The 26,086-nt window shown below is 36.9% G+C and overlaps 3 protein-coding genes across 5 annotated transcripts in view; 1 reads left to right on the top strand and 2 right to left on the bottom strand.

Annotated features, from left to right (window-relative positions):
* Positions 1 to 3,121: 3,121 nt before the first annotated feature.
* LOC123879588 (EEF1A lysine methyltransferase 2) lies at positions 3,122 to 12,010 on the bottom strand. Of its 2 annotated transcripts, none has more exons than XM_045927383.1 (5): positions 11,799 to 12,010; positions 5,862 to 6,064; positions 5,287 to 5,423; positions 4,188 to 4,344; positions 3,122 to 3,307 (listed from the first exon to the last, which is right to left on the bottom strand). In XM_045927383.1, exons 2-5 carry the CDS (start codon positions 6,055 to 6,057, stop codon positions 3,150 to 3,152), a joined length of 648 nt encoding a protein of 215 aa, XP_045783339.1. In that variant the 5' UTR covers positions 6,058 to 6,064; positions 11,799 to 12,010; the 3' UTR covers positions 3,122 to 3,149. The 2 variants fall into 2 exon arrangements, with proteins under 2 accessions (XP_045783339.1, XP_045783341.1); XM_045927385.1 differs by having other exon boundaries at positions 11,819 to 12,010.
* On the bottom strand, positions 8,276 to 11,503 carry LOC123879569. Its single transcript, XM_045927350.1, has one exon. It carries the CDS (start codon positions 11,468 to 11,470, stop codon positions 10,013 to 10,015), a length of 1,458 nt encoding a protein of 485 aa, XP_045783306.1. The 5' UTR covers positions 11,471 to 11,503; the 3' UTR covers positions 8,276 to 10,012.
* A 562-nt stretch (positions 12,011 to 12,572) lies between the features above and the next one.
* The window catches only part of LOC123879565 (alpha-1,6-mannosyl-glycoprotein 2-beta-N-acetylglucosaminyltransferase), a 37,907-nt gene continuing 24,393 nt past the window's right edge, over positions 12,573 to 26,086 (top strand). For both annotated transcript variants that reach the window (XM_045927346.1, XM_045927343.1), the window contains exons 1-2: positions 12,573 to 13,009; positions 25,831 to 26,084. In XM_045927346.1, coding sequence (XP_045783302.1) covers positions 25,970 to 26,084 — 115 coding nt within the window. In that variant the 5' untranslated portion in view covers positions 12,573 to 13,009; positions 25,831 to 25,969. The remainder of the gene's footprint in view (positions 13,010 to 25,830; positions 26,085 to 26,086) is intronic.

The following is a 26,086-nucleotide window of genomic DNA, read 5'->3' as shown; positions in this document are numbered from 1 at the left end:
GTCAATCGATTTTTGTTTCGAATTTATTTTTGGCTTCCATTTTGTTTTTATGCTACGATATAACTACGATTCGTCGTGTGGATTTAGGTTTAAGGTGCCCACGCACTCGAACTGAACTGCAGCAGAACTGCGCGTCGCCGCAGCGCCCCGCACGATATTCTCTCCAGCCGCGACGCGCGTACGTCACTGCCGCGCGTTCTGCTGCAGTTCAGTTCGAGTGCGTGGGCACCTTTAAGAATCCCGTGGTATCTCTTGGATATTCTAGGATTGAAAGAAACCTAAGTCCATCCCCGGGATGCAAGTCACCTCTATACCATTTCAGTTAAACAGATGGACAGATAGATAGATAGGCTGTGAATTATAGTTAACAGATAGGCAGATTGAGAGACAATTATAATAATAGTATAGATAAATGGTAAAAACAGAGTTTGAAATTATATAGGTATTATCATCATTACGGTCAATTTATGGCCGGCCCACTACTGAGTACGGGTCTCTAAGGCTGAGATTTATAGAGCGCACTTTGACTTAGCTCAGACTTAAGACACTGTCAAAACGAGATAGCGTTATACCGCTGGCATAAGTCTGTCTCGTTTTTACTGGAACTTAAGTCTAAGCAAAGTCAAAGTGCGCTCTATAGATCTCAGCCTAAGAATGACAAAGGAAGATAGGTATGGGACTAGAATTAATTTGTTATAGATATCGGTAATTAAATAGTCGCGTCTGAACTACTATGCGAGTGTGAGCACGCGCAGGTATTTTTCCAGGCGCTTGTGTATTGTGTACGGAGCACTCCCACTAATGCAGATGGTGAACGCGGAGTGGGGTGCAGCGTGCGGATTGATGTGCTCTTCTCCCCCGTAAGTTGCACCCCAATGACGACTAATTACTTTTCAGGGATGATTTTGTTTGGCGTGGAACTTTGTGTAACTTTTGTAAGAGGGATCTCTCCGTCACTCGCTCCATACAAACGTAGTTCGTCTCTAATTGGTACTAACCAATCATACTCAATGGAATTTTGTAGAAACGTTCCGGGAACTAATATCTATGCCTGTGGTTTTCTAGATTTCCGTTAAAATATTCGGTTTCAAAGTTACGCGGTCTTAAAAATTCACGTACAAATCTTTGAGCCCCTGTAATTTTAAAACTACATATTTTAAAAAAAATCTAAAACACCACAGACACAGATATTAGTTTCTAGAATATGTCTGCAAAATTTCATGGACTTTGGTTGCTTAATATTCAAATGAAATTGGAACTACGATTGTATGGAGTAAGTGACGGAGAGAGTCCTGTTTAGTTGATAAAAAACGCTATGCAATATTTATTTTTTTAATTTAACTGCATGTTAACTAAATAAGTAGATTCATTTTTTTAAATGTTTAATTATGGTTGTTCTTGAAGAATTTTAGTTTATGTTCGTTTTGGTCTAGCCATGTTTAATAAAGACTACAATGTTACTCCTAGTTGTGAACAATAAATCGTTTATTTACGCATTTACTAGTTTTTTAATTATTAACCCCCGACCCAAAAAGAGGGGTGTTATAAGTTTGAAGTGTGTATCTGTGTATCTGTCTGTGGCACCGTAGCGCCTAAAGTAATGAACCGATTTTAAATAAGTTTTTTTTTTGTTTGAAAGGTAGCTTGATCGAGAGTGTGCTTAGCTATAATCCAAGAAAATCGGTTCAGCCGTTTGAAAGTTATCAGCTCTTTTCTAGTTACTGTAACCTTCACTTGTCGGGGGTGTTATAAATTTTTAATTTACACTTGTTATTAACCTCCAGAAATCAAAAATTTAGAGAAGTCCCAGCAAACGCCAACACAGACGAAGTCCTACAAACTTTTCTTTTCTCGTGGCGAAATGTCATCACGATCATTTTAGGGTTCCGTACACGAAGAGTGCAACCCAAAAATAATCTTGCTGACAATCCGCCACGAAAAAAGAAGTTTGGACGTCAAAGAAAAGCAAGCTCGAGGTGAAATGCTAGTAGGTATGTAGTTATATGCTAAGAAAAAAAACCGGCCAAGTGCGAGTCAGACTCGCGCACTGAGAGTTCCGTACTCGGGTATTTTTTCCAACATTTTGCACGATAAATCAAAAACTATCTTACATAAAAATAAATAAAATTGTGTTTTAGAATGTATACGTAAAACCCTTTCATATGATACCCCACTTGGTATAGTTATCTTAGTTTGAAAATTGAAACACGTTTTAATTTTTTTAATGATGTAACCACAAATTCGCGGTTTTCAGATTTATTCTTGTACTTGTGCTATAAGACCTACCTACCTGCCAAATTTCATGATTCTAAGACAACGGGAAGTACCCTATAGGTTTCTTGACAGATAGACAGACAACAAAGTGATCCTATAAGGGTTCCGTTTTTCCTTTTTAGGTAGGTACGGAACCCTAAAAATTAGGAATTGTCCGATGACGTCAAGTTCTATAGGACAAAATGGGATTTACCCATTTATTATTTCCATGTAGGATAAATTAGTGTCTCTTATGCTACGTCTATGACCACCACTGGTTCGGAATATAGATTGTACTGAGAAGAGCCGGCAAAAACTCAGCAGCTGCTCTTTTAAATTATAAATGGTTCTTGTCTGCCTATCGATACACTCCAAAGCAAATTCAAATTCAAATTCAAATTCAAAATGTTTTTATTCAATTAGACTTTTACAAGTTCTTTCGAACTTGTAGAAGCCTTGGCAACACCCGTCTAGACGCTTGCTGTTTGTCACAAGCATTTGGCGTCACCATAAAAATAAAACCACATTCATCAGCCTGTGGACATCCACTGTTGGACATAGGCCTTCCCTATAGAGCGCCACCACACCCGGCCCTCAGCCTTCCTCATCCAGCCACTTCCCGCCAGCCGCTTTATATCGTCGGTCCATCGTGCTGGAGGGCGTCCCACACTACGCTTGCTTAATCGCGGTCTCCACTCGAAGACTTTACGGCTCCAACGGCCATCGCCTCTACGACAGGCATGGCCTGCCCACTGCCACTTCAGCTTGCTAATAGTTTGGGCTATGTCAGTAAAACCACAGATTACAAAACAAGAATTTATTATGCTAATGGTTTGGACCATTTGGACTATGACAGTAAAACCACAGATTACAAAACAAGAATTTATTATCTTAATCTATATCTTTTCAAAGACAACAGAGGACACCACACTGCCAACCTTCCCGCCGAATTTGAACTGCGGTGTTGGTATCACGCATTTAAGCTTCATTTTTTCGGAAAAATGCCTCATCAGCTCAGCGTCTGTCCAGTTGCATGAAGTTATTACGAATAGACCTAAAAAATACAAAGAAAATAATATATAGGTACCTACCTACAAGGTGTAACCAGGACGCTAGCAAAAACTTAGGGTTATCCATATCCATACTAATATTATAAATGCGAAAGTGTCTGTCTGTCTGTCTGCTACCTTTTCACGGCCCAACAGTGTAACCGATTCTGACGAAATTTGGTACAGGGTTAGCTTACATTCCGGGGACGGACATAGGCTACTTTTTATCCCGGAAAATTAAAGAGTTCCCACAGGATTCCTAAAGACCCATCCACTTAACCGATTTGAATGAAAGGTACCGAAGTAGGTTTAATCGAAATAGGCAACTTTTTATCCCGGAAAATCAAACAGTTCCCACGGGATCTATGTAAATCTAAATCGTCGCGGACATCCTATAGTTATTAATAATACCTCAACACAATCCAATGCCAATAACCATTTGCTTTATCTTGTAGTTTAAGTGATTTAGTATTTTTCAAACCGGCATTGTAGAGCGTGCAAAACTCGGGTCAACGCCCCACTACGACGCGGCATTGACTCCAAGTGACCTATTTACAGAACGTTCGTTGACCTCTAACATCAATCAGATGTTTTATTTGAACTTTTAAAAAATAAAGGATCTCTTTGTTAATTTTTTTCGCGTTTTATTCTTGTGTTACCTTATCTTATTTTAAATATTTATTTGTTATAGATAATTATAGCGGCAATAGAAATACAAATTCTTGAAAATTTCATCTCTCTACCTTTCACGGTTCACGAGATACAGCCCGCTGACAGACAGACAGACGGGCGGACAGCAGAGAATAAGTAGTAGGGTTCCGTTAGCATCTTTCGGGTATGAAACCCTAGAAAGGAGGGGAGACAGGATAGTAGAACAAGACTTACCAGTATCTGTTAACATATCAACAATTTGTTCCATATATTTCCGTCTATTTTCCTTTGCATTCTCTGGATTCAGGCTCACAGCGTCATAGGTGCCCTTGTCGTGGGCTAGACCAAAACTGCCTAGATTTTTGACATCGTCTGTTATTATATCGAACACCTGTAAAAAAACATCATATCAAGGAAACCAAAGGAGTATGGACTTAAATTATACCAAGGATGCCAAAGGAGTAAGTATGGGTTTAATGAAAACGGCCATACACCTTCCAGGTTAGCCGCTTCCATCTTAGACTGCATCATCACTTACCACCAGGTGAGATTGCAGTCAATGGCTAATTACTTGTAAGAAAATTAAAACATCCTCTACAAACTCAACTCAACAAACTATCTCTTAACTTTTCGAAGGTATGTGCATGTGTATGTGCGTCTTAAGCAATCATGTTTCAAAGTTTTCAAAAATACCATGGGAACTCTGCTTTCTGGGATAAAAAGTTGTCAATTACTGGGACACAAGCTATCCTTATACTAAAATTCATATGAATTGGTGAAATGGATGCGTCTTTGACAATCCTGTGAGAACTCCTTGATTTTCCGGGATAAAAAGTAGCCTATGTCCTTCCCAGGAATGCAAACTATCTCTGTAACAAATTTTGTCAAAATCGGTTTAACAGATGGGCCGTGAAAAGCTAGCAGACAGACAGACAGACACACTTTCGCATTTATAATGTTATAGTATGGATGGTTAAACCCAATGTTTTGTAAGATAATATTGCACACTCCGAAAAGCAATGTATAGTGCAATAAATGACTTTACACTGAAACAAGTGATTTTTTAACCAGTGACCCAAAAAGAGGGGTGTTATAAGTTTGACGTGTGTATCTGTGGCATCATAGCTTCTAAACTAATGGACCGATTTTAATTTAGTTTTTTTTTTGTTTGAAAGGTGGCTTGATCGAGAGCGTTCTTAGCTATAATAAAAGAAAATCGGTCCAGCTGTTTGAAAGTTATCAGCTCTTTTCTAGTTACTGTAGCCTTCACTTGTCGGGGATGTTATAAATTTTTAATTTACACTTGTTAGTTAATCCAGAAAGAGAATGCTACCTGAAATTTCAGTATAGGGTATTCACTCTTAGCGACTTTTTCAGCCAAAGTGATAGCTTCCATGCAGTAATCTACTCCGAGTAAATTTGTGAAACCCTCCTTCGCCAGTTCTGATAGTGTATGGCCGTTGCCACAACCTGGAATGAAAAGTATTTCCGTTTTTTTAGGGTTCCGTACCTCAAAAGGAAAAATGAAACCCTCATAGGATCACTTGGTTGTCTGTCTGTCTGTCAAGAACACCTATAGGATACTTCCCGTTAACCTAGAATCATGTTTGGCAGGTAGGTAGGTCTTATAGCAAAAGTAAAGGAATAAATCCGAAAACTGTGAATTTATGGTTCATGAATAGTTAAAGGACGGATCATGAATTTAAAATTTAGAGACACCAAAGTTTAAGTGCATGCTACAAATTTAAACAATAGGCTCGCAACTGGCAGCTAAAGTCAGGAGGTTTGACAGCTCTAAATTAAATTTAAAACTGTCAAACTGTGTCTGTCCTTTTCATATTACACTGGTAGGAAAGGGATATGAATACTTTAAAATTTAGTTGTGATTAGAAATGATAAATAAATTACCTAAATCAATTATTGGAGTATCCTTATCAATACCACACTTGCATATCCAGTCAATGACTCTAAAAGCGCTCTCTTCTCCGAACCAGACGTCCCCTGGGTCACCGTGGTCTTCGAAGTTACTTATTTCCTTGGTATAAGCTTCCTTCCAGTACTTATAAGTGCCTAACTCCGATGAATCTAATTCAGATTCCTCCATATTGGATCTGTGTAAAAAATCCATAATTGCTAAATATTATAAATGCATTGGTTGGTTTTCATTCTATAAATCCTTTATTCTTCTCAATAATATTTTACAAAACCATCGATGTACAAAACATAATGTTAATCATATAGTTTTTTTTTTTTTTTTTTTTAATCTTTATTTTACGAGATTATTCGCTGGGCGAATATGCCTCTCTATATAGCTCTAATATATGAAAGAAGGAATAGGACTGGCATCGAGAGAAAAGACAGAAGTAATTATTGTTGTCTTTTCTCGATGCCAGTCCTAACCAACCGTAACAATTGCATGGCCTCCGCCGAGAGCGGGTAGGCCAACGCAGTATTAATAAAGCCGACAGAATTGGTGGCGGTATATCTAAAAAGTCTTCTTCTATGTTCCTCATTTCGGGCACATTCCATTGAAATATGGACAACATCTTCTGGTATATTGCAAACACTACAATTAGGCGAGTTAACTTTTTTCATAAGATATGCAAATTTATTCAATGGAATGTGCCCCGAACGAAGACGCATCATGAGAGTCATATCCTGTCTATTTAAGGAACTATTGTCAATCCACGACAAAGTAGGTGGCTGTGGCTGGATAGTTTTATACCATATACCCTTCTCCTTTGATCTTTCATCGAAATACTCTTTCCAAGATTCATGACTGGTCTTCTTAATTAGATAAATGCAGTCAGAATAAAAAGGGAGCAAAGACACATCAATTCCTTCGCTACATGCTTCTTTCGCGAGTCGGTCAGCCATTTCATTGCCAGCAATTCCTACATGTGATGGAACCCATTGCAAGACTATAGATTTTGATCTTGAATTAAGCTGCAATAATGAATTTATAATATTGTAGGCTGTCGGTGTTCCTCGAAATGTCGAAGTACACCGAGCCAGATGCTGTAACGAACTTTTCGAATCTGTGAAGATTACAATCTTATTGTTGGGTATTGTTTCTGCGTACGATAAAGCTTCACCTATTGCGAAAAGTTCTACATTCATTATTGATATTTTAGCATTAATTTTAAATTTAAATCCATATCCTAATTGTTGGTCAAAAACAGCAGCACCCAGATCATTCTCATCTTTAGACCCATCTGTAAAAATTTTGTAGTATGTCTCATAATCCTTCATCACCTCCGTACAGATTGCTTTTAATTCTAATACGTTGTACTGTCGCTTAGCTTTAGATACTAATTTCATAAATTTAATGTTGTTAGAAAGATCTATGTTTGAAATCCACGTGTCGAAAGAGAACATTTCCAAATGCCTTGTTGAATGTAATGGTATGTCTTTTAAATCGGCGTAAAGCAGGACAAGCAAGGGCTTTTTCTTTTGTTGCCAGAATCGACTATGAATATGGGACACATTGAATTCCTCCAATAGTGGTATAATACGGTTATCTTGAAATGACTTGATTTTTAATAAATATTTTCCAGCTAAATAGTATCTACGGATGTGTAGTGGTTGGAGACAAAGTTCGGATTCCATCACATGTATAGGAGTTGTTTTGATAAACCCACCTATCACTCTCATAGCTTGGTTTTGGACTTTATCGAGTTTATATAAGTGCGACTTACAACTATTATCATATAGGATGCTACCGTAGTCTAGTCTACTTCGAATTATAGACAAATATAACCGTCTGAGAAGTTTGGGATGTATGCCCCAGCCAGAACCAGATAAAACTTTAAAGACATTAAGGAATTTTAAGACTTTTTGATTTGTCTCATTGATGTGCTTCCCCCATCGCAAAGAACGATCCAGCCACAGCCCAAGGTATTTGATACTGCCCACCAAAGGTAAGTTGGTATTATTAATTTTAAGGATAATATTATTAGGAACATTTCGACTTCTAGTAAATAAACATATCTTGCTCTTGAACGGAGAAATATCTAAACCTAACTCATCCAATAACATAGCCACAGAATCTAGCGCAGGTTGTAATTCTAACACAGCTTTGTTACTATCTTTACAAGTCACGCTCAAACCAAAGTCGTCTGCATATTGGGATATGAAAATTCGGTCGTTAAAATTCTTACAAATGTTTATTGTCGCTACGTTAAACAGAAGTGGAGAAAGAGGATCTCCTTGAGCTAGACCTCGACCTGTATTGCGACAAACTACTGACTTATCTGCAAGAATGTTAAGACGTCTTTCTCTTAAAAAGTTCCACAAATATGTACAGATTTTTGAACCTGCTCCGAGGTTATCTAAAATAGACAATAGGGCATTAATGTCGATGTTGTTGTAGGCATTGTTGATATCAATAAAACAACCTAGTGTGACAAGACCATTAGAGAAACCTGTTTGAATTTTCGTTACCAAATGTGACAGTCCGTCTAAACAAGATCGACACTTCCTGAAGCCTATCATATTTTGTGACAACATATCATTCTTTTCCAAATACCATTCCAGGCGCTTGTTTATAATTGAATGAAAGATTTTGCATAGACATGATATGAGGGCAATAGGTCGGAGGGACGGAGAAGAGTTAGGAACACGACCAGGTTTAGGGATCGGGCAGATGCGGATGTCTCTCCACTGGATAGGAACAAAACCCTTCGCTAGAAATGAATTGTATAGAGAAACTAAAAGGTTCTTACCATTTTTAGGCATTTTTTTGATCATGGAGAACGATATGTCATCACATCCTGGTGCCGTATCAGAAAGCTTTATACACTGCTCCATCTCATGTAAAGATATTGGCGATTCTAACTGTGAATTACAAGAGTTGAATTCTGGCTGTTTAGCGATTACATAATCTGGACATAAATCACGTAATAAATTATATGAGCGATTTTTATCCACATGCAGTTTTTCAGCTTTGCGCCCCTTCATCCATTTCATACGCATCCACATTTCACTAGTAGACGTAACTTCATTTAACGATGAACAAAACTTTTGCCATCCTTCACTTTTAGCAATTCGGCTAACTCTTTGCGCTTCACTTATTTTTCCTTGAAGAATAGACAAATTGTCCGGAGTGGGATTGCGTCTGAAGACTCCTAGTGCCAAGCGACGTTCAGCTACAGCCTTCGATAATCTGGTATTCCAATAAGGTCTCGGTATAAATTTGGAGCACGGGTCTTGGCTGATTTTGATAAAAGGGATAAACTCATCTGCGGCTTTATTTAACTCACCAACAAATGCATTGTATGACTCTTGTAGATCCTCAGACAGTGTATAGCTCGAAAATTTTTCTTCTAGAGTTTTATGGTATGAATCCCAATCAGCTTTCTTCAAATTCCTTTTTCTGATAAACGACGTTTGGTGATTTGCACTAGTCGATATCTTTATTATAAAATGGTCGCTCCCTAACGTTTCATTTAAAGTGGTCCAATCATAATCAATTGCCACGTCAGAAGACACAATGGTAATGTCGGGTGATGACTGCTGGAGTGTACCGTTGACTGACTTAATCCGAGTGGGCCGGCCATCATTTAATATAACAAAATTGGAGTTCAGTAAAGAGTCAAAGATTTGGTTACCTCTGGGATCTGTCTTGTAAGACCAACTGCAATGATGGCCATTGAAATCTCCTAGTAACAATGTTTTTTTGGTGAACATAGAAAAAAGCTCATCCCAATCTTGTTGATCAGTAGTGACGGAGGGAGGACAATAGATCGAAACTATGCTATCCAAATATTCAGAATTTAGTATTTTGACGTGAATTAGTTCGATACCGGGATTGCGATTCGTCGTCTCTTGAACTACGGCTTTAATAGAACGATGAGTGATCACCGCTACTCCTCCATATCCATCATCTCTATCTCTTCGAAATACGTTGTACCCGTTAAATCTTAAGTCTGAATTAGGATCCAGCCATGTTTCATTTAATGCCGCTATATGTACTTTTTCTAGTGTTAACAACTGTTCTAACGTTATTGCCTTGTTTTTTAAGCTTTGACAATTCCATTGGATAATATTAACCTTCTGTTTTATTGGTCTCTGGTCCATAAACTATTAAATATATTTTTTATAAAATTCATATCAGGAATATAGCTTCTAAACATGTTGGTTATCCATTTAAAAATAATCATGGTAATTTCGGTAATTTTCTCAAAAGTTGTATTATTTGTATTTAGAATGATATTCTTTAGTCTCTTTAATAGTTCGTAGATTGTGAAATGTTCGGTTTCTTTTCGTGTAGATCTTTTATAATTCATATTCATTGATGTATTTTCTTCTGCTGATTCTGCTTCTGATCCGTAGTTCATCTCTTCGTCCCAATTAATATCATCATCTTTCTGCTTCTGCTTTTTATTACTAGATTTCTTCGGTCCATCCTTGCTTCCGGATTTATTTTTACCACTACCAGTTGGATGAGAAGCAGCTGCAGATGCGTAAGAGCGTGACATTCTTGGAGGTACAGTGTCCGCATTTTCTTGCATGGGAATGTCCTTTTCTTCTTGAGTGGTATGCTCAGAATAGTGTTCTTCGGGAGGTGGGGAAGGCGGGACATATATAGTTAGGGCTCTTTTGTACGTGCAGTTAAATTCTGCCATGATTTCCCTGATTCTTTTTTCTTTGGCATATATAGGGCATTCTTTATTCAAGGACATGTGGTTACCTTTACAGTTCACACAATAAAATTTGGTGGCTTCGCAATTTTCATGGTTCTCAGTACACTTAGGACAAACTCTCTTCTTTTTAGGGCAGACTTTCTTGGGGTGACCATATTTCCAGCAGTTTGTACATTGAGTCACTGGGAAAGTGTAGGTATCTATTCTAGTTCGCACTCCGTGTACATAGACGTAAGCAGGAACAGATGAACCTTTGAAACATAGACGTACGGTTTCACTTACCACCCATCCTAAACCATCGTCACCTCTCCGATTGAGCCGCTTAACTGCTATAAGTTCTGCAGTGCTTGTGATGCTGTCTAAAATATCGCTTTCTGTTAAGTCCAATTCTACGTTTCTAAGTATGGCGTACGATACTCCGACTTCTAAAGTTCTTTGAAAATTCCAACCACGATTTCTAATATTTTCGCATTCTAATAATTTTTGCAGATCTTCTTCCGTCTGAAATTGGATATGTAATTTATAGGCATTAAGATATCGCACTCTGAGGATATTTGGAATCTTGTAGGTTGTTAATAGATGAGCAAAAGCGAATTGCTTGGGTAACGGCTCTTTAGATGTGACGCTAATCTCGATTTTCTCTTCAGGAATTCTTCCGTCTCCATTATTAGTACGGGCATAACGCTTACGCGATCTGGTTACTTCATGCCAAATTTCTTCCTCATCTACTTGTCGCGTCCTCTTCGAGTTGGCTCCGTAAGAAGTATTAGGAGTCGGTTGTTGAGCAACATCAGTTGCATTCATTGGTTCGTCAGTGCTTACGTTTATATTCTCACCGGCATTTTCCTCCGCGGAGTTGGAAGAACGCTCCATACTAAATATGACTTATCTGTATGGTATCGCGTGCACCCCACATAGATTGCGCTGGCCGCCCGCACACACACGCGCGCGAGCGGACCGGTTGTAAGTAAAATAGTGGGCGTCTACAGTAATCGACACGGCACGTCTAACTCGAGCGCCGTCGGACCCGCGAATGTAATCATATAGTTTCTTAAAGTTTACGAATGAAAATTATTGCATTGTGCTCGTGTAGCACTAATAAAAGCCAAAATGAGGAAAAGAAGGAATACTATTATAACAATGCACTTACAAACGAATAGAAAGACAATTTAATATAAAATAAAACATTAAAAAAATGTACCTGCTAGTGCTAGTGCTAACCTATTCAACTTGTGCTATAGGAATAGGAATCAAATTTTCTCGTCTTGGTCTTTATGACATATATTCTTGAATTTTGGAATGATCCCACAAGTGAAATACTTAGTAAAAATACAAATGTTTAATGTACGAAAAGAAAAATCAAAATAATGTTAAATTTTTCAAAATAAAAATAATAAATAACCACAGACTATAAGTTATCGTAGACTTTTTTCAACTGGTTTTACGGCTCTGGGTTCTTTAAGTAGACAATTTACACAGACAATATAGCAAAATATTTATTTAAGCGTTCATTACACGAGCCAATCCCAAAAGAACTGGTTTGTTTTCCGAGAATGTAAAGGATACATATTTAATAACTAGCTGTGCCCGCGACTTCGTTCGCGTGGAATAGTAACTTTTCGGGCAGCATATACTTTGTACGTTAAAAATGTTCGCTGTGATTCTTTAAATTGACATAACTTTTTTATTTATGAACCGATTGACATGAAATAAACACTAAATATTAAGTGAAGCTTACTATAATATACTAGTGAAAACCGTATCTAAATCGAATAAGCCGTTTCTGATATTAGCGAGCACAAACACACAGACAAATAGACAAACAGACAAAAAAATAATTAATTCGGGGTCAGCATCGATATAATAACAACCCCTGCTACTTTTTTTTTTTATATATTTCCATTGTACAGACACCACTTTTCTACAATTTTATTATATGTATAGATATTTTGTTTATGGCAACACAGTTATTTACGGTATTCGCGAAAAAACCGCACATCGAAAAAAATTGCAATAAAAATTAAAACTCATTTCATTGAACCCGCCTCGCTGCTTGCAAGCAAAATACTTGCTGTGCGTAATAATTTATAGTCAACAAATCGGTTTATTTAAATCGAAATCATGTGATAACCGTGTGTTTTACTAGTTCTTTGTCTAAAAGTCGCATTAATTATAATAATAGGACTTAAAATGATATAATTAAGTGTTAATTATTATAAAAAACATACTAAATCGATACAGTATTTTAAACTATACGAAGGATTAAAATATTTTGCTGTGTTATTATTTATATTGTGCTTACAAGGCGTGTGGTCAAACGATCTAATTAATATTCAGACAGTGTTTTCTTTACGTAATAAACGTGTTTCTTGTATATTTTATGTGTTGAAAACGGGGCCTTCGATTTTATAGGTAAGTTTACAGTTAGTACCAAATAGTAAAATAACTATTGATTTTTATTTATCAATATTTATTATTTCGCAAAAAGAAATCTAAACAGAGTTAGTTTTCGAAATTCAACTTTATAGCTTGAACTTTAATTCAGTCCAAGACATAAACATTCTAGTTCAATGTGGGTTGCATCTTTCTCACGTAAATACGTCTTATTTAAATATGAAGAGCCTTGAAAGCCTAAAGACGTAGGCCTCCTATTCGGAGGTCGGAGTTCGCTTCTCAGCACGCACCTCTAACTTCACGGAGTTATGTGCGTTTTAAACAATTAACAGGGCTCTCTCCATCACTTACTCCATACAATCGTAGTTCCGTATTCGTAGAATATTAAGCAACCAAAATCCATGTAATTTTGCAGACATATTCTTGAAACTAATATCTGTGCCTGTGGTGTTTTAGATTTTTCTAAAAATATGTAGTTTTAAAATTATAGGGGCTCAAAGATTTGTATGTAAATTTTTAAGACTGTGTAACTTTGAAACCGAATATTTTTTACAGAAATCTGGAAAACCACAGACATAGATATTAGTTTCTAGAATATGTCTGCAAAATTTCATGGACCTTGGTTGCTTACTATTCAAATGAAATTGGAAATAAATTTGTATAGAGCGAGTGACGGAGAGACCCCTCTTAATTAAAGTCCTGCATGCCTGGGACTTCTCTATCTATACTTCTGGGGAAGGACCATCTTTGGTGGTGCGCTCTTGGAAAGGCCTATGTCCAGCTGTAGACGCATACAGGCTGATGGAATGGTGGAATGGAATTGAACTTCTACACTATAAAAGTAGTAAAGTTTGTAAATTTATTTCTAGGAGGTAATCTCTGGAACTACTGAACCAATTTTGAAAATCCTTTCACCAGTAGAAAGCTACAATATTCCTGAGTGACATATGCTATATTCTATTTTCGAAAAAAATAGAGATCCCTACCAAAATTGTAATAAGCTACCCCTACATATACTTATAAACTTTACCTCTTTATTAATATTAGTATCGACTAGATCGAAATTACAGACAGACACTCCAATTTTATTTATTAGTATAGATAGGTAAGCGCTTGACCACAATCACACCTGATGGAAAGTGATGATGTGGTCTAAGATGGGATGCGTATACCTAGAAGGTGCCTATTCACTCTTGTTTTAAAGATACCCGGATTGTAATTGGTAGGAAACACAGATCGCGGTAGAGTATTCCAAACCTTAGCCATGCGTATGAGGAATGAAGACACAAAACATATAGTTATTTCGAAATTACAGACAGACACTCCAATTTTATTTATTAGTATAGAGTATAGATATTAATAGATGTATGATGAACATAATGTCATGTTTGTATGGTGTTAACACAGCTGCCTATATTTTTATCACACAGATAACAGTGGAGTGCAGTTATAATAAATAATAATAAATAGTAGGTATTATCACGCTTGTACACACTATTGACACTGATTATATTTGATAACATAGAAATATATTGATTGACGACTTTTTTTAGGGTTCCGTACGTCAAAAGGAAAAAAAGAACCCTTATAGGATCACTTCGTTGTCTGTCTGTCCTGTCTGTCAAGAAAAACCTATAGGTTACTTCACCTAGATCTAGAATCATGAAATTTGGCAGGTAAGCAGGACTTATAAAGCACAAGTCAAAAATCCAAAACCGTAAATTTGTGGTTACATCACAAAAAAACCGCCAAGTGCGAGTCAGACTCGCGCACCGAGGGTTCCGTACTATAGTCGTATTTCTTTGAAAAAATACCCGAGTACGGAACCCTCGGTGCGCGAGTCTGACTGACTTATTATATACTGCCTGTCTGTCTATCTGTCCGTCGTGTCTGTCAAGAAACCTATAGATAGGGTGCTTCCCGTTGACCTAGTATCATGAAAATTGGCAGGTAGGTAGGTCTTATAGCACAAGTACAGGAATATATCTGATAACCGCGAATTTGTGGTCACATCATTTAAAAAAAAAAAAAAAATATGTTTCAATTTTCAAAGTAAGATAACTGTACCAAGTGGGGTATCATATGAAAGGGCTTTACATGTACATTCTAAAACAAATTATTTATTTTTATGTATAATAGTTTTTGATTTATGGTGCAAAATGTAGGAAAAAATACTCGAGTACCCTCAGTGCGCGAGTCCGACTCGCACTTGGCCGGTTTTTTTTTGATAGGAATGCTCGTAACTGGATTCCAGTTGGAATATGTAGGTATACTAGTCTGGAATTCATGTCACGTGACGCCACCTATACTCATTCGAGTATGACGCTAACGTACAGCAAAGCGATACTTTCCGTTAGATCACATTTTCCATTATCCAGTTATCTAAAGTGGCTTGTAAAATACCCTATAAAAGTTAATTAGGGTTCCGTAAGGTGCCAAACGGGACCCTATTGCTAAGCTTTACTTTCGTACCATCCTACAAGAAGTAACACTTTTTTTCATGTATTTAGTAAGTATAATAAAAATACTAGAGGATGCCCGCAACTTCGCCCGCGTGGATTTAGGTTTTTAAAAATCCCGTGGGAACTGTTTGATTTTCCGTGATAAAATGCCTATGTCAATTACAGGGACGTAAGCTACCTCCGTACCAAATTTCATACAAATCGGTTAAGCGGATGGGTTTTTAGGAATCCCGTGGGAACTCTTTAATTTTACGGGATAAAAAGTAGCCTTTGTTCGTTCCCGGGGATATAAGCTAACCCTGTACCTTTAGTCAGAATCGGTTAACTGTTGGGCCGTGAAAAGGTCGCAGACAGACAGACAAACACACTTTCGCATTTACAATATTAGTATGGATTTGTAGTTATAGCGGCAATAGAAATACACGTTCTGTGAAAACAGGTCTCTACCTATTATTGTTTACGAGATACAGCCCGCTGACAGACAGACGAACAGGGTATTCTTAGTAATAGGATCCTTCCCCCATTCGGAAACGGAACCCTAAAAATAATGCTATGTGGGAGCAAGGTTTTTAGTTTAATCAGTTGATAATGATGGTGATAACATCGATGTAGATAAGTAGGTAAAAGTGTAAATTAAAAATTTATAACACCCCCGACAAGTGAAGGTTACAGTAACTAGAAAAGAGCTGATAACTTTCAAACGGCTGAACCGATTTTCTTTGACTATTCCGCGCCTACGATCCAAAGTATCTGAGTTTTCCAAAACATCATTTTCAAATAAATAATTATGTATCTAGGCAACGTCCATCTTGACAACTTTACATTTGTCAATTAACAATATTATGAAACTAACCTATATCTTAGGTTATCTAACCTTCTTTTCTACAAGAAAACTAGAAAAGAACTGATAACTCTTAAACGGCTGACCATTTTTTTTGGATTATAGTTAAGAAAACACTCTCGATCAAGCCACCTTTCAAACAAAAAAAAGTAAATTAAAATCGGTTCATTCGTTTAGGCGCTACGATGCCACAGACAGATACACTGACACACAGATACACACGTCAAACTTATAACACCCCTCTTTTTGGGTCGGGGGTTAAAAATCAAGACGATAAGTTATAATTTCGCCATACATTACGACATAAGATGTGCCCCATAGCTTTCACTTGTAAGATTTAACCAATACTTGCGTAACTGTTAGTTGCTATGGAAATCAGAGGCCAGAGGTGCATATAATTGACTAGTTGATGCCCGCGACTTGGTCCGCGTGTATAAGTTTTAAGGGTTCCGTACCTCAAAAGGAAAAACGGAACCCTTATCTGTTTTCTGTCTGTCTGTCCTGTCTGTCAAGAAAAACCTAAGGGTACTTCGCGTAGATCTAGAATCATGAAATGTGGCAGGTAAGCAGGACTTATAAAGCACAAGTTAAAAATCCAGAATGTCTGTCTATCTGTCTGTCTGTCTTTTTGTCTGTCTGTCTTTTTGTCTGTCTGTCCGTCGTGTCTGTCAAGAAACCTATAGGGTACTTCCCGTAGGAACCCTCGGTGCGCGAGTCTGACTCGCACTTGACAGGTTTTTTTGCCTTATACTTATTTCATCAAACGTAACCGGTATATTCTGTACTATTTGAATCGATAAATGACCATAGGCAGATGAAAATTATTATGAATGTAGCCTTGAACGTAATCATAAATAATTATACCTACCTACTCAGTAATTTCTAATTGTGCATTCAGTTAAATAGGTTGTTTGAATTTACTTAGTTGAAAATAATTTACCCATAGTACCTATGCGACAGGTCGAGATGGCAATCGGGGTATGAGGCGGGGGGACGCCCCTATTGCCATTTAAATCACACTATCACACTTCACACTAATATTATAAAGGAGAAAGTTTGTATGTGTGTGTGTGTGTGTATGTTTGTTACTCCTTCACGCAAAAACTACACGACGGATTTGGCTGAAATTCGGAATGGAGATAGATAATATTCTGGATTAGCACATAGGCTACTTTTTATCCTGGATAACCAAAGAGTTCCCACGGGATTTCGAAAAACCTAAATCCACGCGGACGAAGTCGCGGGCGTCAGCTAGTAAATTATGTACGTACCTATTCAGTAATTAGTAATTGTATTCAGTGGTAAAGTGTAAATCAAAAATTTATAACACCCCCGACAAGTGAAGGTTACGTAACTAGAAAAGAGCTGATAACTTTCAAACGGCTGAACCGATTGTCTTGGATTATAGCTAAGAACACTCTCGATCAAGCCAAGCCACCTTTCAAACAAAAAAACTAAATCTAAATTTAAAAATCGTTTCATTAGTTTAGGAGCTACAATGCCAAAGACATACATAGATGCACAGGTCAAACTTATAACACCCCTCTTTTTGGGTCGGGGGTTAAAACCAACCTGCTAACCACTTGACCGCCGAGGCAGTTCATAATATTAATAATTACTAGCTGTGCCCGCGACTTCGTTCGCGTGGAATAGTGACTTTTCGGGCAGCATGTACGTTAAAAATGTTCGCCGTGATTCTTTAAATTGACATAACTTTTTTATTTATGAACCGATTGACATGAAATAAACACTAAATGTTAAGTGAAGCTTACTACAATATATTAGTGAAAACCCTATCTAAATCGAATAAGCCGTTTCTGATATTAGCGTGCACAAACACACAGACAAACAGACAAAAAAAATTAATTACAATTTCGGGTTCGGCATCGATATAATAACAACCCCTGCTACTTTTTTTTATATATTTCCATATGTACAGACACCACTTTTCTACAATTTTATTATATGTATAGATTATTATTAACTGCCTTATTAGGGCATTGACACACACAAAGTCCATTTTTTACGATCTCTTATCTCTTTGTGTGTTTGAATGGTCTTTATTTAACCGCGCGACATTGAATGCATGGACGATTTTCATCCTTGTCCCAATATGGCTGAATCAGTACTTAATTCAACATTTTTTTGGGTTCCTGACCTCAAAAGGAAAAAAGGAACCCTTATAGGATCACTTCCTTGTCTGTCAAGGAAGCTATAGAGTACTACTTTCCGTTGACCTAGAATCATGAAATTAGGCAGGTAGGTAGGTCTTATAGCACAAGTACAGGAAAAATCTGAAAACCGTGAATTTGTGGTTACATCAAAAAAAAATTAAAACGTGTCCATGAAACAAATAACTAGTATTTTCAATTTTCAAAGTAAGATAACTATACCAAGTGGAGTGTCATAGAAAAGGGCTTTACTTGTACATTCTAAAACTGATTTTTATTTATTTTTATGCCTTAGTTTTTATTTATCGTGCAAAATGTCGGAAAAAATACCTGTGTACGGAACCCTCGGCGCGCGAGTCTGACTCGCACTTGGGCGGTTTTTATTTATTTTTTGAAAAAAAAATCACAATTTTTAGTGGCCCCACTGTAATAAAATTTGCTATACACTGATCGCGAGCAATTTACTCTTATCCATTGAGGAGTTCTGTTCTTCATCTCCGAAGATATTCATCAGATCTTCACCAAACTAAAACGGAACCACCTCGGAAGTATGACCTACCAAACAAAAAAAGAATCATCAAAATCGGTTCATATTTGGCGAAATGATCGCGTAACAAACATACAAAAATACCCTATAGGTTTTCTTGACATACACGACGGACGGACGGACAGACAGACAACAAAGTGATCCTATAAGGGTTCCGTTTTTCCTTTTGAGATACGAAACCCTAAAAACATACAGTCGAATAGAGAACCTCATCTTTTTGAAGTTGGTTAGTAAAATACTCCTAGGTAAAATAATAATTTAAATTATTATCAATTTAAATTTAAATATATAAACGACATTATATACATGTGTAGGTAATGTGTATAACACGTTTTCGATATCTACTTTGTTAAGAGGGGTCTCTCTGTCACTCGCTCCATACAAACGTAGTTCCAATTTCATTTGGATATTAAGCAACCAGTCCATGAAATTTTGTAGACATATTCTAGAAACTAATATCTATGCCTGTAGTTTTCCAGATTTCTGTTAAAATATTCGGTTTCAAAGTTACACGGTTTTAAAAAATTCACATACAAATGTTTGAGCTCCTGTAATTTTGAAACTACATATTTTTAGAAAAATCTAAAACACCATAGGCACAGATATTAATTTCTCAAATATGTCTGCAAAATTTCATGGACTTTGGTTGCTTAATATTCAAATGAAATTGGAACTACGATTGTATGGAGTAAGTGATGGAGAGAGCCCTGTTAAAATTATCGTGCAATGTGCAAAGTACAATTAACTTAAGAGGGCTCTCTCCGTCACTCGTTTCATACAATCGTAGTTCCAATTTCATTTGAATATTAAGCAACCAAAGTCCATGAAATTTTGCAGACATATTCTAGAAACTAATATCTATGTCTGTGGTGTTTTAGATTTCTGTTAAAATATTCGGTTTCAAACTACGCGGTCTTAAAAATTTTCATACAAATCTTTGAGCCCCTGTAATTTTAATACTACATATTTTTAGAAAAATCTAAAACACCACAGACACAGATACTAGTTTCTAGAATATGTCTGCAAAATTTCATGGACTTTGGTTGCTTAATATTCAAATGAAATTGGAACTACGATTGTATGGAGTAAGTGACAGAGAGAGCCCTGCTAAAATTATCGTGCAAGGTGCAATTAACTTATTAGCCTTTTTGATAGCCCATAAACTAAAAACAATTGCTTTCGTATTTAAAAGTATTAACGCGAAAATGTTTGTTTATTGGTTTGTCCTACGACGCATTTTGCATGGATAAAGTTAAACTGTCATGTCTAAAGTACGGTTCACATTTAAAATAAAAAAAACCGGCCAAGTGCGAGTCAGAATCGCGCACTGAGGGTTCCGTACTCAGGTATTTTTTCCAACATTTTGCACGATAAATCAAAAACTATTATACATAAAAATAAACAAAAATCAGTTTTAGAATGTACAGGTAAAGTCCTTTTATATGATACCCCACTTGGTATAGTTTGAAAATCGAAACACATTTTAATTTTTTTAAATGATGTAACTACAAATTCGCGATTTTCAGATTTATTCCTGTACTTCTGCACCTACCTACCTACCTTTCATGATTCTAGGTCAACGGGAAGTAGGTACCCTATAGGTTTTCTTGACAGACACGACAGATGGACGGATGAACAGACAGACAACAAAGTGATCCTATAAGGTTTCCGTTGTTCCTTTTGAGGTACGGAACCCTAATAAAGACGAAAATCGTATTTTTGACAAGATAGTTGATACATAAAGTTAAAAAGTAACAAGAAAACTAGAAAAAAGCCGATAACTTTTAAACGGCTGAACCGATTTTCTGGGATTATAGCTAAGAACACTCTCGATCAAGCCACCTTTCAAACAAAAATAATAATAATTAAAATCGGTTCATTAGTTTAGGCGCTACGATGCCACAGACAGATACACAGATACACACGTTAAACTTATAACACCCCTCTTTTTGGGTCTGGGGTTAAAAATGGCGCGTGAGAACTCATTTTTTACGCATTACAAATTACTTTTTGTCCCGGAAAAACAAAAGTTCGCACGGAATTTTTCAAAACCTAAATCCATGATCCCAATCTTTCCATCCCGGAAAAACAGAGTTCCCACGGAATTTTTCAAAATCCATAATCGCGATGTTTTTATCCCGGAACAAGTGTAAATTAAAAATTTATAACACCCCCGACGATCCAAAGTATTTGAGTTTTCCAAAACATCATTTTCAAATAAATAATTATGTATTTAGGCAACGTCCATCTTGACAGCTTGACATTTGTCTATTGACATAATATTATGAACCTAACGGTTATCTAACCTTCTTTTCTACAAGAAAACTAGAAAAGAGCTGATAACTCTTAAACGGCTGAACCAATTTTTTTAGATTATAGCTAAGAACACTCTCGAGCAAGCCACCTTTCAAACAAAAAAAACTAAATTAAAATCGGTTCATTCGTTTAGGCGCTACGATGCCACAGACAGATACACAGATACACAGATACACAGATACACAGACACACAGATACACACGTCAAACTTATAACACCCCTCTTTTTGGGTCGGGGGTTAAAAACAGAGTTCCCACAGAACTTTTGAAACATAAATCCACGCGGATGAAGTCGGAAGGCATTAACTAGTAGGTTTATCATTATACCAGTATCTAAACAACAATATATATTTAAATGAATTTAAAATACATAATGTATCATTGTAATAGCACCTGTTAGCTGACGTATTTATTTGCATTTAGTAGATTATTTGGTTTAGTGAGTGTACTTAAATATTTTAGTGTTTTAAAGTTACAATGTAAGTAATATATTCATTCTATTCTATTCTATTTGGTATATTTGGGCTGCAAATTACAAACACCAGTCTTAGTTTTTACCTAATTGCTTTGGTCTATAAAGGTGACTTTTGGAATACACCAGTGTACCCTACTATACCTAACTCAAAATTTAAAAAACCCCCGACACAAAAACTGCATTTTGGACCATACAGATTTCGATGGTTTAGCGGATTACAGCAAATTAAGCTTTTCATTCCTTGTATGTATATGTAACACACACACATAAAAACTTTCGCCTTTATAATATTAGTGTGATAGTGTGATAGTCAATACCCTTTATCATGCATTGAGGTATTTGTGATGGGTAAACTGCTGACTGTACGATTGCTAAACTGTGAATATACAAATGACTATTGAAATTCCTACGCATTGTTTGCTGATGTTGGCATGTTTGTTTATTGCGACATACCTCCTCAAGTTTCTTCAAGAATGCCTTATTATCGACTATCGATATCGGCATACGTATCGATGTTTTCTCAGCATAGTATCCTCATTCCTCGTTGTGGTCTTATTAGTGGGAGGTCCCGGGTTCGATTCCCGCCAGGGGTTTGGAATTTTTGTAATCTGGTGGAAGGCTTCGACCGTTGCTAGTTACCACCCTATCGGCAAAGCGTGCCGCCAAGCGATTAACCGTTACGTTACGTTACCGTGTAGAAACCAAAGGGGTATGGGTTTAATAAAAACCAGCCAAGTGAGAGTCAGACTCGCGCACTGAGGGTTCCGTACTCGGGTATATTTTCCAACATTTTGCACGATAAATCAAAAACTATTTATACATAAAAATAAATAGAAATCTGTTTTAGGATGTACAGGTAAAGCCCTTTCATATGATACCCCACTTGGTAAGTATAGTTATCTTATTTTGAAAATTGAAACACATTTTAATTTTATTTTTAAATGATGTAACCACAAATTCGCGGTTTTTAGATTTATTCCTGTACTTGTGCTATAAGAGCTACCTACCTGCCAAATTTCATGATTCTAGGTCAACGGGAAGTACCCTATAGGTTTCTTGACAGACACAACGGACAGACAGACAGACAGCAAAGTGATCCTATAAGGGTTCCGTTTTTCCTTTTGAGTTACGGAACCCTAAAAAAACTGCCCAACCTTCCAGATTAATCCGCTTCCATCTTAGACTGCATCATCACTTGCCATCAGGTGAGATCGAAGTCAAGGTTCGCCCAATCCAAGTCTCGGGCATCGTCTAGTTTATTTATGAAGCGTGTAAAAATACAATAGTAATCTGCATGCCAGTTAAGAGGGCTCTCTCCATCACTCGCTTCATACAAACGTAGTTCCTTTTTCATTTGAATATTAAGCAACCAAAGTCCATGAAATTTTGCAAACATACTCTAGAAACTAATATCTATGTCTGTGGTTTTCCAGATTTCTGTTAAAATATTCGGTTCCAAAGTTACGCGGTCTTAAAAATTTTCATACAAATCTTTGAGCCGCTGTAATTTTAAAACTACACATTTTTAGAAAAATCTAAAACACCACAGACACAGATATTAGTTTCTAGAATATGTCTGCAAAATTTCATGGACTTTGGTTGCTTAATATTCAACTGTACAGAATCCTGGTAGATTTCTACACACAGCACCCATTGAACACGGACTTGTTTCACATTCATTGATATCTTGACATCCTATAGAAGATAAAGGATCTCCTGTAAAACCACTACGACATGTGCATTGGGCTACTTGATCGCTTAGTAGGCACTCCGAGTTACTTCCACAGTTTAGGTTTTCACATGGATCTGGAAAAAAGGAAAACAATTACAATATGAAAGAGTGCTTTTAAAGTATGCAATATGCATGTGCTTTTAATCTTCCGCGTGGATTGAGTGGAAAAAATACCATTGAGGAACTCTTTGGTTTTCCGGGAAAAGTAGATATGTACGTCTTTGGGATGCAAGTTATCTCAGTGCCCAATTACGTCAAACGGTTAAGCATGGTTAAGCGGATAAGCCGTGAAAAGTAACAGAAAGGTTACACTTTTGTGTTTATAATATTACTATTGATTGATAAAATCGAGAAAGATATAATAAATCTGTACTGAACAGCTGTAAAGAACTACAATTGTATGAAACGAGTGACGGAGAGAGCCCTGTTAATTGGAAAGCGGGCCTATGCAGTATGCACATGCTAATGAGGTGTTAACGTGTTTGTCCTTGTCACACTAACTCGCAAGGTGACACCGACAATCTATGGAATGTACTACAGACTACCGATTCATCATCATCGTCAATCCATACTTAATATTATAAATGCGAAAGTGTGTCTGTCTGTCTGTCTGTCTGTCTGCTACCTTTTCACGGACCAGCAGTTTAAACGATTTTGACGAAATTGGTACAGGGTTAGCTTATATCCCGGGGACGGACATAGGCTACTTTTTATCCCGGAAAATCAAAGAGTTCCCACGGGATTCCCAAAAACTCATCCGCTTAAACGATTTGTATGAAAGGTAGAGCTACCGAGGGAGGTTTCAAAAAACCGGAATAAACGCGGGCGAAGCCGCGGGCGTCATCTAGTTCAAAATATTTTTATTCAATTAGACTTTTACAAGTTCTTTTGAATCGTCAAAAGCATCTACCACTGGTTCGGAATGCCTTTCCTACCGAGAAGAACCAGCAAGAAACTTGGCGGTTGCTCTTTTCAAAGATTTGATAACAATCGTCAATCCTCGATTAAAGCCAAAGCCTCGTTTGAAGCCTCGATAGCTCAACGGTTAAGGAGCGGAGGTCGGAATTCAGAAAAAAAAAAAAACAAAAAAAAATGTGTTCATGAACAAATAATTAGTGTTTTCAATTTTCATAGTAAGATAACTAGATCAAGTGGGAAATGATATGAAAGGGCTTACCTGTACATTCTGAAACAGTTTTATTTTTATTTTTATCACACTATAATATTATAAAGGCGAAAGTTTGTATGTGTGTGTGTATGTGTGTATGTTTGTTACTCCTTCACGCAAAAACTACTGGACGGATTTGGCTTAAATTTGGAATGGAGATAGATAATATCCTGGATTAGCACATAGGCTACTTTTTATCCCGGAAAATCAAAGAGTTCCCACGGGATTTCAAAAAACCTAAATCCACGCGGGCGAAGTCGCGGGCATCGGCTAGTGCATAATAGTTTTTGATTTATCGTGCAAAATGACGAAAAAAAACTCGAGTACGGATTTTTTGGGTCCGGGTTAAAAATGATAATTTCTAATGAACCACTTAAGTCTTTTATAGCACCTATTTACGTCATAGTGTTCGTCAGATAACGCAGTATTAAGTGCATAGATTTCTTTTACAACATGGAAAAATCGGTAAGGTAAGTGCGAGTTAGACTCGCGCACCGGAGGTTCCGTACTCGGGTATTTTTTCCAACATTTTGCACGATAAGTCAAAAACTATGCATGAAAATAAATAAAAATCTGTTTTAGAATGTACAGGTAAAGCCCTTTCATATGATATCCCACTTGATCTAGTTATCTTACTTAGAAAATTGAAAACACTAATTATTTGTTCATGATACCCCACTTGGTATTGTTATCTTACTTTGAAAATTGAAACGTATTTAATTTTTTTTTTAAATGATGTGACCACAAATTCGCGGTTTTTTAGATTTATTCCTGTACTTGTGCTATAAGACCTACCTATCTGCCAAATTTCATGATACTAGGTCAACGGGAAGTACTCTATAGGTTTTTTGACGACACGACGGACAGACAGACAGACAGCAAAGTGATCCTATAAGGGTTCCGATTTTCCTTTTGACGTACGGAACCCTAAAAACATTTCTTAGCGTCATTCATACGTCATAGTAGCTGTATGCATGTCACAGCCTGATCCAATCAGTAGTTTGAGTTATACGTCGATAGATCAATCAGTCAGTCATTCAGTCACCTCTTCCTTTTATATTATAGAGTAAAAATTTATAAATAAATATATATAAATAACCGCTGAAAACATCTTTTCTTTTGTTTCAGAACTCACAATAAAGAAAAGAAAGAGAAAACGTGAGAAAAAAATGAAACAGCGCCATCTACCGTCAAGAGTAACCAACACCTAACGCCATCTATCGGAGAAGGTGGTTAAAATGCTTCCGGGAAACCCCCTATAGACGCAATGCCCCGATTAAAATATGCGTCTATTCTGCGTGTACTGGTTATATTGGGGCTGTTCTGTTTATGGGTGCAAATCATGCTGTCGGCGACCAATGGTGCCATGGAGAAGGATAGCGGT

The sequence above is a fragment of the Maniola jurtina genome, chromosome 28 (genome assembly GCF_905333055.1).
Source record: "Maniola jurtina chromosome 28, ilManJurt1.1, whole genome shotgun sequence".
Classification (NCBI taxonomy): Eukaryota; Metazoa; Arthropoda; class Insecta; order Lepidoptera; family Nymphalidae; genus Maniola; species Maniola jurtina.
This window is presented reverse-complemented; position numbering and strand designations above follow the sequence as displayed.

What these genes read in the sequence shown, in the direction of transcription:
- LOC123879569 (XM_045927350.1), bottom strand. Translation starts at nt 11,470, where the DNA reads ATGGAGCGTTCTTCCAACTCCGCGGAGGAAAATGCCGGTGAGAATATA.
- LOC123879588 (XM_045927383.1), bottom strand. Translation starts at nt 6,057, where the DNA reads ATGGAGGAATCTGAATTAGATTCATCGGAGTTAGGCACTTATAAGTAC. An exon ending in TACTCCAATAATTGATTTAG is followed by an intron (nt 5,424 to 5,861) that starts GTAATTTATTTA and finishes TTTTCATTCCAG; the next exon opens with GTTGTGGCAACGGCCATACA. An exon ending in TGATATGTTAACAGATACTG is followed by an intron (nt 3,308 to 4,187) that starts GTAAGTCTTGTT and finishes TGTATTTTTTAG; the next exon opens with GTCTATTCGTAATAACTTCA.